Source organism: Medicago sativa, chromosome 4 (genome assembly GCF_051527215.1).
Source record: "Medicago sativa cultivar Bolivia chromosome 4, Bolivia_mono, whole genome shotgun sequence".
NCBI classification, from domain to species: domain Eukaryota; kingdom Viridiplantae; phylum Streptophyta; class Magnoliopsida; order Fabales; family Fabaceae; genus Medicago; species Medicago sativa.
Window position 1 is genome coordinate 62,501,085 of NC_140752.1, and position 13,685 is coordinate 62,514,769.

The 13,685-nt window shown below is 32.4% G+C and overlaps 1 protein-coding gene across 5 annotated transcripts; it reads left to right on the forward strand.

Annotated features, from left to right (window-relative positions):
- Positions 1 to 3,946: 3,946 nt before the first annotated feature.
- On the forward strand, positions 3,947 to 11,381 carry LOC146930513 (two-component response regulator-like APRR7). Of its 5 annotated transcripts, none has more exons than XM_085707966.1 (12): positions 3,947 to 4,047; positions 4,184 to 5,561; positions 5,640 to 6,116; positions 6,285 to 6,446; positions 6,549 to 6,682; positions 7,223 to 7,384; positions 8,191 to 8,374; positions 8,466 to 8,910; positions 9,029 to 9,053; positions 9,485 to 10,246; positions 10,694 to 10,767; positions 10,879 to 11,381. In XM_085707966.1, the coding sequence occupies exons 3-12, from the start codon at positions 5,774 to 5,776 to the stop codon at positions 10,973 to 10,975; spliced, it is 2,388 nt and encodes a 795-aa protein (XP_085564092.1). In that variant the 5' UTR covers positions 3,947 to 4,047; positions 4,184 to 5,561; positions 5,640 to 5,773; the 3' UTR covers positions 10,976 to 11,381. The 5 variants fall into 5 exon arrangements, with proteins under 5 accessions (XP_085564092.1, XP_085564093.1, XP_085564090.1 ...); XM_085707967.1 differs by having other exon boundaries at positions 4,184 to 4,244; XM_085707964.1 differs by having other exon boundaries at positions 3,947 to 5,561.
- Positions 11,382 to 13,685: the final 2,304 nt, after the last annotated feature.

Below are 13,685 nucleotides of genomic sequence, written 5' to 3' on the forward strand. Positions count from 1 at the left end.
TCAAAATAATTATTGCTTTAGAGTTTTTAAACTGTTAAAAAATCTGTCATTCGGAATAAAAATCAACAAAGCATGACTTATTTTTCTTTTAAAATATTTATTTTTGCATTTTATTTTGTCAACAATCTTAGACAACAGAGAATATTTTGTCAACAATCTTAGACAACAGAGAAGGTTTTGAATGGCAATATGTGGCCTGCTTGGTCTGCATGTTAGCATGGAAGCTTAGCAAAAATAGTTGCTCATGACATGGTAAAGAAATATCATGGTCCCTTCGAAAAAAGAGAGGCTGAAATGCCATGTTATACTGGTGGTATACTCAACAATGTTAGAAAATATTCCACCTAATGTTTAAAGTGCAAATAGGTTGCTTAATTATCTTGTCTGCACTAGCTTTATCTGTGGTCATGCACCAGTACAACCAGAATCTCCTTGAGTAAAGTTGCTGCACATATGTGGTTCTGAACTTTGGTCACGTCTTTCAAACCAGAGCAACATGCTATTCTAGTAAAGCAAATAGACACGTGATATTCTAAAGGAAGTCGTAAAAAGAAGTTCAAAGACAAAACAATCTCATAAGAGATACTCCCTCCGGTCCTATTTACAAGAGAAAGTTGGGTCAAAAAAAGTTGATGGATTTGGACTGAATTGTTAACTAGATACATCATCTTTTGTTGACCAAAATTTCTCTTATAAATAGGACCGGAGGGAGTATAATTGACAAATAATTTTGCCATTTTCTGAATATGATGGATTAAATTGTCTTATTTTCAATTTAAATATTAAAATGGTATTCATTCAATCTCAATTTCTATGATAAATTGTCCAACCATTCGCTTTATCACGAAGATAGGGTCAAAACCAATTGGACACAAGTGATTAACAAGCTCCATCAAATAATAAATTGATTAAGAGAACTTAAGTTCATTTTTTGGTTGAAACAATTCTTGATCAGATTTTATTTATCTTCAAGCCAAACTTCGATTTATTAAGACGCATTTCCCCTGAGAATCAGTTGATTAACATAAAGAAAAAGAGGTAGAGAACATATCTAAATTTGTGAGATAAAACTCATTAGAAATGGAACAAAGACGCATATCTATATTTAGATAACACCTCTCAACCAACTCATAACCATACCCAGCTAACTTAGAAATCCTAACTAACTCCAATTATCATACAAATCCCAATTGTGGAAAAACACTAATTAAATCTCAACATGGATTGAATAAATAATTTGATAAATATATACTTAAACTATAAAAATCAACTAAAAATTTCTAATCATACTCATGCCCATTACTTTGATCCCTAAACTAGTTGAACAAGGGACACAATTGATGAATTAGAGTTTCATTTAATTTTTTTAATTGTTTAGAAACCAAATCAATAAGAGAGTGATATTTTATAAATTAAATTGATTGTCTAATCTTTATCCGATATTCTCACACCAAACAAAATCACTTTAATGTAAAGTCACATTTTACTTTGTCCCAACTTACATTTTCAAAGAAATAATATTTGGAAGATACTTCATCCAGTCCTATTTATAAGAAAAAAGTGATTTTTTAGATTCATTGAGTAATTAATGTATTTGGTCTAGAATATAAACCAAATACATCATTTATGCAATGAATCAAAAAAGTCAAATGTTTATTATAAATAGGATCGGATGGAGTATATATTTTTGGATGGAACAACAATTTAAAAGGGTTAAAATTTGTCCCTTTGGTTCGAGAATTAGGAGGGGAGGGGAGGGGAGGGATTTTAAAGGAGGGGAGGGGAGATATTTTAATTAAAAACGTGTTTGGTTAGCAAGGGGAGGGGATGGATTTTAAAATTATTTTACTATTTTACCCTTAGACTTAATTAAATAAGGTTAATAAAATAACAAAACAATAACATTGTAATCGATAACAACACGATGTAGATAATGGAATAATGAATTAGTAATAAGATTGTTATAAGTAGTAATAAAAGTTGTTACAAAGATGATGATGATGATAATAATAATAATAATAATAATAATAAAAGTTGTTTCAAGATAATATTATATGGTGGCATTTACAATGCACAAAGCACAAATTTGTGCACCATGTATGAGTTACTTTTTCACATGCACAAGTTTGTTTTGACCATTAGATCAACTAAGGAACATATTTTTATCATAGTCCGTCAGTATCAAATCTAGCATCCACCCTCCACAAACCCATCTTCATTCTTGCGCACCATCACACCAGCAAACTCAAAAAATCAATTTTTCTCGGTAGATCCAATCATGGCACCTGCAATACAACTCACATAGTTTTCACGGCACATCCAGTCAAAACCCCAACATTTGCAAGTTGTTCAGCACCACCATGAGAATAGCATCTCAATTGAATAACATTTCTAATAACGTCTCTTCTATTATTCTGATGATTCTCTTTAGAAGATCCTTTACTGCTAAAAGCTTTCATAGGACTAGCAAAAGCCCAACCCCAACTCTTTCCACCACGGTTTTGAGAAACTGTTACAGAACCTTGTTTTCCTCCTCCATTCATAACATCATCAGCATAATTAGAAGAAACCCAACAAGATGAAGTAGATGAATTTGAAGATGAAGATGAGGTCATGATGAAGCGACTGAATATTCCTCCACATCTTCCACTGACCCATCTAGTTAAATCTTGTGTTTTTGATTTTTTTTCATTCAATTTGATTAATTTGACTTTTTTTAGGTGTTGAATTGCTTAAGATCTAGGGAATTTTCTAGCTTTCTTAATTGAAGGATGCTTCAACTTGTTAATTTTCATTTTTTGTTGTTGTAGTCCTTACGGTTAAAAATTTTCATTTTCTGGCTTTCTCAGTTAAATGCACCAAATTGAAGTTAAAAATTGTTCAATTTGTTGTTTAATTTATGGTTTTTTTTTTTTTAAGAACATGATGAAGATGGGTTGTGTAGTCTTGTGGTGGGTGAAGAGGTTGAAGACAAATGAAAAAAATATGGTGTGGAGAGACTATAATAAAGATCCATGTTCGTTTTAATTTAATGGTTGAAAAATAACTCTCTTTAACTTGTGTATGGTGCACAAATTTGTGCAGTGTGCATAGTAAATGCCACCATATTATATACCTAAGAGCATCCACAATGGAGACACCCATTTTTGGGTACTTAAATGGGTCCCACACGTACACATCACTCTTTTATCATTTTTTAATAGTAGTACCTAATAAGCACTTAATCCCTCCAACCCAGATTTCACACAAAGTTTTTAAATGGGACCAACTAATCAACTATCAATAACTTTATATTACTACATTTCAATTTTTTAATATTAAAAGCGTGCGGGTCCCGTTTAAAGTTGGGGGTCTTAAATAAGACCCTGGGTCTTAAGAGACCCCCAAAAAAAAATTCCCCAATGGGGGGTACCTATTAGGTACGGTGTCTTAATTGGTAAAGACACCACCATTGGGGATGATCTAATAAGTATGTTGTTATTAGGACAATATTGAAATTTTAAATTAATCTAAGAATAATTTTGGCAATGCAATAAAATTTACTCCCCTCCCTTTTGCTTCTAAAAATTAAACCAAACATTTCAAATTAAAAATCTCCTCTTCCATCTGAAACTCTTGAACCAAATGGAAGTTAAATGGAGTTTCAAATTTTGACCTGATCTGATTTGTGTGGGGTAAAATCAACTAAGGCTATAGAAGAGTTGTGGGTGGGATCCAGATGTACTGGATGATCGTATCAGATTCTGAGTTGTTGCTTTGCTTCATCTAACCTTGCAGATTTTGATATTCTCTATATATCCACCTCATCACATTAAAACCCTCTCGCTTCGCCACGTCAGATCCAACATGGAATTCAAAACCATTCACACCTCCATTTTGTCCACGTCACCTTCTTCCAAATAATATCTTCTCCCACTATCTCTCTCTCTCTCTCCTCCTTTCCCTTAGCTATAATTCTCTACCAGTCAAGCTTTTTTCCTTTTTCCCCACAAAATTTTCTTATATGGATTAAGAAAAGAAGGAAAAAAAAAAAAGAATATAAGAAATGTTAGAATCTTGCTTTACTGAATCAATTACTAATTTTATTTCATTAAGACTTAATACTGTGTTTTGTTTTCTTCTATTTATTTTGGATTTAGAGCTTTGACTATTTTTTATTTTTTTTTGGATTATTTTTTCTAAGTTATTGCATGGAGCTTGTGAATGAAGTTGAAGCTCTGAAGATCTGTTTCATCATCCTCTGAGTATGATGATTTTTTATTTTTTATTTTTTCATAAATTGAATCTTCATTGCTATATTTGTTTTAGATATTATTCTTTGTTTTTGTGTCTTATTTTGGTTTCATTCCCATTAATCTAGTCTTAAACTATCACTCTCCAATTTAATCTCATAAGTATATATATCAAATATATATGAAATCCATCAATTTAGTCTCTATATGAGAAAATTTGTTAATTTAGACATCTTAATAGCAGAGACTGAAATGGCAGATTTTATTCACTTTATAGACTAAGCCTATGTTTGATTCCACGTTAACAGCGGCCAGAATTGATTTTGACATGTTTGTTTGTTTTTTAGTAAAATTGATTTTGCCTCCAGAATTGATTCTAACTTCAAGTTGATTTGTAGCTTTTGAGTCTAAACATAATTTTTACAATGAAATTTATTGTTGAATTCACGTTTAAATGTATCCAAACATAAACCACTTTACGTTCAACTCACTTTTAACTAAAATCAATTCATCTAAATTCTATTTTTGTCACTGCAGAACCAAACATACACTAAATTGGAGAAAGTGTGATACTTTAAGACTAAATTGATGTTTTATATATAATTCTCTATTGGAGATTCTTTCATTTTACCTGTCATTTTAGTGCATCTGGTGTTATGTAAGGTGGATAAAAATTGCTGAAATGAAAATAACAGAGAAATGAAGATGATGATGTTTTAGAATACATTCATTTATCATGATATTGTTATGGAATGGAAAGTATTACTTTATGCCTTGTGCTAAGACAGAAGCTTTGAGGGTTATCTGATGCCGCAACAGCTTGTCGTTTCATTTCATTAAATTTAGTATGATTTTTTTTTTTTTTTGAGCTTTTCATTTCTATCTGGGTGCTGGAATTCAGAGGTATGGATCTGTACTTATCTAAACTTTTTGGAGAGACAAATATGTTTTTATTCCATATGTCTATTTGGATTGAATTATTTGAGCTTATCGTCTGAAAAATATTTGAGAGAGGTTCTAGAAATAGTAGCTTATGAAATGTCCATAAGCTGTTTTCAGCTTATTTCCTTAAGCTCTCTAAGATAGCTTATGAGAACAGCTTATATGAAAACAATTTGACTTTATTTTACTGTTTGTTATAGAAATAGCTTATACAGAAGCATTTATATGATAAGCGCTTATCGATTAATTAAGTTGTTTATCCAACTAGACAAAGTGTTAACAATTACTATAACTTTTGTAAACAAGTACTTGTTTTGCTCCCCATGATAAGTGTGGGGGTGTGATTGCATAAGTTTGTTTCGATCTCTTGGGTGGAGTAAGCCCCAGGTATCGGTCTTTCCTCTTTTAGAATCACGACAAAGGAAAAAGTATCCAGTTGACTGATAGATAGGGTTGTGTTTGCAGAACTTGATGGGTGAAGTGCTCATGATACGGAGAATCCACAATTCACTCAACAAGGGGATTGGGTTTGTGCATTCCTGATAAGTCCTCACCTTGTTGTTTTTTGAGTGTGGTTGATAATAATATAGGCTGATACAATGAACAATAATGTTGGGAAACAAAGTTTGGCAGAACAAAATCACGCTCTTAATGACAGAAAGAGTCTCAATAATAGAGTAGTTAATGAAGGGCCAGGGTCTGAATCATCAACTGGAAATGACACTAGATTTAGTAAGGTAACCAAAGATGGAAACAGTGGGTTGAAGGGATCGATTCGAATCAATGAGAGGTTGCAGATTTCACAACAACCACCACCTCGTAATCCAGTTACATACTGGGAAAAATTTCTCCCTGTTACATCAATAAAAGTTCTGCTGGTGGACGATGATGATTCAACACGCAACGTTGTGTGTGCTTTGTTAAGGAATTGTGGCTATGAAGGTATTGATGTTGTTTTTTGTTTTGTTTTGTTAATCATGCCTTTGAACTTTAAGTATCTGGTTATATTATATGTATAACTGCTACCAACGTGATTGAGATACAAAAATCATCAAAACAAAATTTTATATTGCATGCCAGTTTGATATATGTCACCGTTGGTATTTACAGTCAATGCTGTTTCCAATGGTCTTCAAGCGTGGAAAGTCCTAGAAGATCCAGGAAATCACATTGATCTTGTTCTAACAGAGATAGCTATGCCTTTTGTAACGGGAATAGGTCTTTTGTGCAAGATAATGAGTCACAAAACTCTAAAGAATATTCCTGTGATTAGTAAGTGCCATTCCAAACCCAAACTTTGCACCATATTTCTGTGCATATTAATTATTGCTCATTTGGTGTTTTGGTGTACTGAACATATTGAAATGTATGCAGTGATGTCATGTCATGATTCTATGGGTATAGTGTTTAAGTGTTTGTCAAAAGGCGCAGCTGATTTTTTAGTCAAACCTATTCGGAGGAACGAACTTAAAAACCTCTGGCAACATGTTTGGAGAAGATGCCATAGTGTGAGTTGCTTTACATTTCTGTCTCAGGCATGTGATAAGACAAATTTGAATGTTGTTTCCCAGCTCATTTGGAACAAAGTGTACATGATTTTGAGTTTATGAATGGGTATCCAAATATACCAATAGTTCCTACAACATCATGTTTTATTTTGTGGGTCTTTTCTTTGAACAACTTGAATATTCAATTATCCAGTTCAGTCTTCAAATATTAATATCATTCCTTTATTCATGTAAGTATCAATTAGGAATATCATTCCTTTATTCATGTAAGGATCAATTAGGGAATCAGCAAAAGTTTATTACTCCATTACTTCCTTTCTAGCAAATTTCGAAGTTATATATCAAATTAATCTTATGAATCAATTAGGGAATTAGCAAAAGATAATTACTCCATTACTTCCTTAGTGAAATCATATATCCAATCTATTTTTGGTAGCATGATATTTATCTTATGAATCATTTCATTGACAAACTTAGATATCAAATTAACTCATCAACAATCAATGGCATTCCTTAACATGGGTTAATATACTTTCTCAGTCTAATGATAGTGGGAGTGAAAGTGGAACAAACACCCGAAAATTCGCAAAGTCAAGAAGCATCTGTGCATTTGACAACAATACTGGTAGCAGTGATGAGAATGATTATGGAAGCAGAGGCTTGAGTGTTCAAGATGGAAGTGACAATGGAAGTGGAACTCAGGTATTGCACAGATTTCACATATGTAGTTTTTATTAATTAATTGAACGAGTTAGGTATTGTATCCCATCTAAAGCCACTTTTCGAGCAATATCATGTGTCAATGTCATTGATTATTCATGCATATTAATTTCAACTTTCAAAATCCGAATGTCATCACTGTTAGTTTTTAGTGTGGACACGAGAAGCCAGTCAGCACGCAAGACTACAACAATCAATGTGCATCAGAATTATTGATCTATTTGTCCATCAAAAGTGATGATTTTATGGTTTTCAGAATTGAGACTTCAGCAAGTGTTGAGTTTAAAAAGAATCGTAGTTTTATATAATGGAATTTTAAAATAGGAAAGAATAATAATGGGATAGTTGACACCAATAGGAAGTTTAATTGTATGAGTGGTTATTTATGGAAGTGAACTTGAGCTACCAATAAAGAAGAGAAGAATAATGGGCATCCTTCTTTGTTGGGTCCACCTACAGAGGGTTAACATAGCGAAGGTTTGCGTGTGCCATTTACTTGCTGTATGAATCAGCTATTGCATGATCAAGTGTCACTGAATTATCTTGTCATCCTTAGCATTTTAACATTCTATTGTCACTGAATTATTTTGTAATTATTGTCAGGAACTGAGGATAGAATGATGAATGGTATTAGTTATTTCATCACGCATACTACATACATTTTGAATTGCATATTGTTGTAATTAGCATGTCAATTTAGATTTGACAATTTGAAATTAGCATTTCCTAGACTGTGATTTCCCCTAATTATTCATTCATCTAATACTTAAAGCTCCTATTTTGTGTAGAGTTCATGGACTACAAATCTAGCTCAAGTTAGCAGCAGCCCTCATCCAGTTTCACCTCCTAATCAATCTCATGATGCTCCTGATAGCACGTGTGCCCAAGTGGTGCATACAAAGCCTGAAAACATTAGCAGTATGTGGGTCCATGCCACAGAAAAAGAGTTCCATGAACCAATTGATCATCTTGGTATGCCTTGGTAGTATCCTTTTCTGTTTTTTTGACATATCTGTTTTGATTTTGATATTTCACCCAAATTAACCACCTAGTTACTTTCCAGATGATATTGCAATGGGTAAAGATTTGGCTATGGGAATATCTTTGAACACGCAACAAAAGCATGCACTTGAGGAATTATCTAACAATCCAATGCGTAAAGGGGTTAATAAGATGTCTGATATAGATGGTATGCAGCACAATAAAGGACAGAGTAATCTCTGTGAAAAAGTACAACTGGAAGAGGACAGTGATAAAATTAGGATGCAGGAAAATCAGGGTACAAATTTTGGTGTTGCTGATAGCAGCAATCCACATGCTGAAAGCAGAGATTTGAACACTTCAAATGGTTTTTCTGGTTTTGCAAAAACAAAAGCAAGTTGTTGCTTCAAACAGCATCCATCACTTGAACTAACATTGGAAAGGATGGGAGAAGTAAAAGATGACGAACATGTCACAGGTGATGAATGTAATGTTTTGAGACATTCAAATCTATCAGCATTCTCCAAGTAAGAGCAAATTTGAAAGCATTACCACCTATTGGAAGCATATATTGATGCATAAGCATTACATTGGTAAATAACATTTAAATAATTAAATGTGTGTTTTCTTTTCTCCATTCTGCAGATATAATACAGCTTCTGCTTACCAGGTAATGTTCTGTGGTCCTTACTTCTTCAATAGCAGGAGATTTATATATTTAGAAAAATTTAGATTTTGTGATTTATTTGCTTATTTCAATCCCAAATCCCAGTCATTTTATAACTAACATGAAGAAATGACAATTTGCTTTATGTCTTAGTTATTTTTCAGTGGTTTTAGATTTATTTATTTTTGGTTTCAAAGAGCCTAGCGGCGAAATTCACACACACTAAGTGCGAAGAAGAGGGGTATTGCGGGTTTGAACCCGCGCCCCAGCATATCAAATGTCTTCAACCTTTTACCATCTGAGATGCACTTGCGAGGCGTGGTTTTAGATATTTACAGTGACAAACAAATGCCAGGACCAATTGCTGGAAAATAGTGTGTAGACCCAAATCTCAATGTTTGGGCAAACCTTATGTTATCTGTATTTTTTATCAGGCTCAAACTGGAAATGTAGGAAGCTGTTCCCCACTAGACAATAGCTCAGTTGCACCAATTACAGAGACAACACACAACTTCACATCTCATTCAAATGCCACCCCAAATCAGCAGTCTAATGGAAGCAACAACATTAATGACCTGACTTCCACTAATACATATCTTAGCACGAAACCCGAAAATTTTGACAAGAAACCCGAGTCTTCTGGAGGGATTGGCTCTTTTATTTCTTCTGAAGTCCAAACTGTGCAAAATAATAGTATTTCTGCACCTCAGAGGAAGACTTCTTCCCAGGATGAATATGCCGGAATCGTTAAAGGACAGGTGCGAGGTTCTGAACAAGGATTCCAAATTGAGCACACTCAGCATCAACTTCAACATTGTAATCACATTGCCGACAAGGCTGCAGTGGATCTCCAATCAGTTCATGATCTCTTACTGAAAAGCACGACCAAAGATGCTCAGCAATGTACATTATCAAATGCGTTTGGAGGGCCAGCAGAAAGTAATGGTACAAATTATGGTTTGAATGGAAGTGCAGCTGAGAGTGATCACGGGAGTAATGGACAGGAAGGAAGCAACACTTTGACAATCAGAATGATAAATGTGGAAAATCGTGATGTGACAGCTGGGAGCATTGGAGTTGGTGCAATTGAGAGAATAAACATTGGAAGTGGATCATATGAAGAACGAATTGCATTGAGGGAGGCTGCCTTGACAAAATTTCGTCAAAAGAGAAAAGAAAGATGCTTTGACAAAAAGGTAATCTATTTTTGTCACCTGGTTCATAATGTGTTTGCTGAAGATCATAATAGCATGTGGATTTAGTTAGTTTTGGGATAACTATGATAGTTATTCTCTGCTCACTGTGTTCCTATAATTTCTATAACTCAATTGATGGCTTGTTGAGATCCCACCTAAATGGAAGATTCTGATAATAAAATCTAATTATTTTAAATCATCCTAAGAAAATTATATTTTGCCCTTGGTTTTTTTATCTCTCTGTGCCTTGTAATCTATATTCTATACTCATTTCTGGGTACTTTATATTTCAGCAGTTGTATCAATTTAATTTGGCTCTTTGTATGAATTTAATGCTCAGTGCTCAAGTCAATGGCTTGATCTTCATAGTTAACAAGCACATGATGCTATATATGCTAACATAAATTCGACCTGTTCAATATTTAAGATCATCCTTTTGTTTTTCAGGTTAGATATCACAGCAGGAAAAAATTGGCAGATCAGCGGCCACGTGTTAGGGGACAATTTGTTAAACAAATAGTGTATGTTGCTCCATGCTTGTATGCTTGTATTTATTATTCGTTTTATATTTTTGTGTTTCCTTGTCTAAGTATTAAGTACTGGTTTAACTTTCTGTCCATTCTTTCCCTCAGGTCTGATACCAAAGAAGAAGAAAATAAAGAAAGCGAGGAACTTGTATCTATGGATAATTCTAGCGATGTTCCACAACAATACCAATCAAAATGCTGATCATTATTTGACTGATTTCGTTCCAGCAACTGCATCTAGCTTCTTTGCACGTTCACCTCGGAAGAAGCTTGGAGTTTTGTGTAATAGAAGAATCTGTGAGTAGGTAGGAATCTTTTTTACACGAAAAACATGACATTCAATTTGAAACTTCAAGACAATGCTCTAGATTCAGTTTATGGTTATGAACATAAAAACTCCAATGGACCCCATGTTCATGTCGGTAATGTTTCATCCTTGTTCATGTCTATATTCTGCACGTAGTGATTGTGTATCAAAATCAGGGATTTAGTTACTCTAGAGTTAAATGTTTAACCTCTAGAAACTAAAGTATGAGGATAGCTACTGATTGTAATATCAACAGTTAATATGGTGATAAAATACACTTGCATGTGAAACAATTTGTGAAGTTTTCTTTTTCTGATGAATTAATTTCCTTGCACATTTCATCTTCTAAATTTCACTTTTCCATCAAATCTCAAACTCCGTGGCCAGGGCGGGACTTGATTCCGTCCCTTGCCCAAACTACATTCTGGATATTTTAAATTTTAAATGGTTGCTACATGAACAAGGTGAGTTGAATCCAAAATATTATGAAGGTAGAGTTCAGGTATGCTCCATTTATGTATTGCTCCATTTAGTCCGTTTAGGCTTTGAATGGAAGACATGTGGCATGATTAATTTTAAGGGTTCGGATTTATTTAATAAAAATTAGAAACAAAGCACTGCCCTCAGCTTAGATTATGTCTTCTCCTTTCACGTGTTTTTCTCTCCCATCTCTCATCAACGTAAGCCTCCACTCACCACCACCCACAGCCGCCAATTGCCTCCCCTTTTAATCATTTCATGCTCAGTTAATAATCTCTCCCATCTCTCAGATTTGTATTTGGTTGTTCTTTGATTTCGTGCAAGATTTGTTGTGAACGACATCACCAAATTATTCAATGCCGTGCTACATCATTAACTAGGGAGGTGTTCATACATAGAATTGACTAATTTGAATTTAGTGGTATAAGCACTTGTGCAAATGTTTGAGATGGATAATGAAAATAGTTAAGATCTCTATACTATATATAAAGAAAACTACCACTTTCACCACTTTTGGGTTGGATTTTTCTTTTCAAAAATACCCTCAATTTTTTCCTTTATATAAAATAAAAATGTAACAAACACAAATGTTCAGTTTTTTCCTTTATCATCTAAAAAGTGTAACAAACTAGATGAATGTATGTATATTTATATTTTCATTATCTCAATTATACCCTTAAACATCAACCTTTTCTATAATAAGAATTTAGATTATATATTTTTGTTATATTGTTGGTTTCATTGAAATAGATAATCATGATTAGTTTGATTTGTTATAATTTGAAAATAAAAAACAATTATATTTTTACTTTTAATCTAAATTAAAATTTCATAAAAAATATCGTTCATAATTTTTAAACGTTAGCACAATAGAAAGAGCGGAAAGACGAGCACGTGAGTGTCCGTCTTTTCGATAGTGTCTATAAGTTATCTTCAACTTATTTTTATATGCTCTCATATATAACTTACGAAAACAGTTTATGCCTTATATAAAATAATTTTATTTTATCTTTGTTATAAAAACATAACATGATTTTTTTTGAATAAAAAAACATAACATGATTGAAACGATAGCATTTTTAAAGGAAAAAAAATAGTAATTAATAAATTGTGATAAAATATAAAGAAGCCTTAAAAGAAAACATATACAATATAAAGAAATTATATGACTATTAAAATTTGATTAATTTTTTTATGGAAACTTAATTATATTTTTAAATAAATAATAAAATTTAAAATTCAATCAAAATAAATCACTCTAAAGTTCAATCGAAATAAATCAACTCAAAATTCATACTAAGTTGCAACATTATTTTTTTTGAAAACTCAAATTTTAAAATTCAAACAAAATTTTATGAAAGTTTTGGAAATAAAAATAAATCAACTCTAAAGTATAAGTTAATACAATGACTAATTGTTAAGTTTTTTGTATTAAATACATTGAGTTCAATCAGCATATAATATCTTGTACTTGATATTGAGTTTTAAAAAAATAGCTAGGACTTCTTTCAAAAAAAATAGCTACGACTTATTTCTCTTTGTTTTATAGACTAATAAATTTTATCTTTTTATAATCACACTAATATATAATTAGGATAATTAGCTGACCATAATATATACTATATACACCCTTCGGTCACTATTATAATCAAAAATCAACATTTTAGATTCATTCAATTAATGATATATATGGTCTTTATTATAAACCACATACATCATTTAATGAATGAATCTAAAATGTTGATCTTTGCTTATAATATTGGCCGGAGGGTGTACGACATTACCGTATGCACACCTGATGATACTATAAAAAAAACAAAAAATCAGAACTAGTTATTTATGTATAATGCTTGGTTTATATCAACGGTTGACTTTCAGATACAAAGTTTTTGTTTTTGTTACATAAAAAATAGGATACAACTCAGTCTACAATTTGGTTGTCTTTGATGGCTATATGAGTTGGTTTGAGAACAATTTATTTAATATAAATGTGATATATTCTATTTTGTAAATGACTATCTCGCAATCAAATTTATATATAAATGTTTGAGATTATTTTATAAGTATCCTTTATCAGCTATATATGCTTTGTATGTTTTAAACATAAGGCAAATCACGGCGTGTG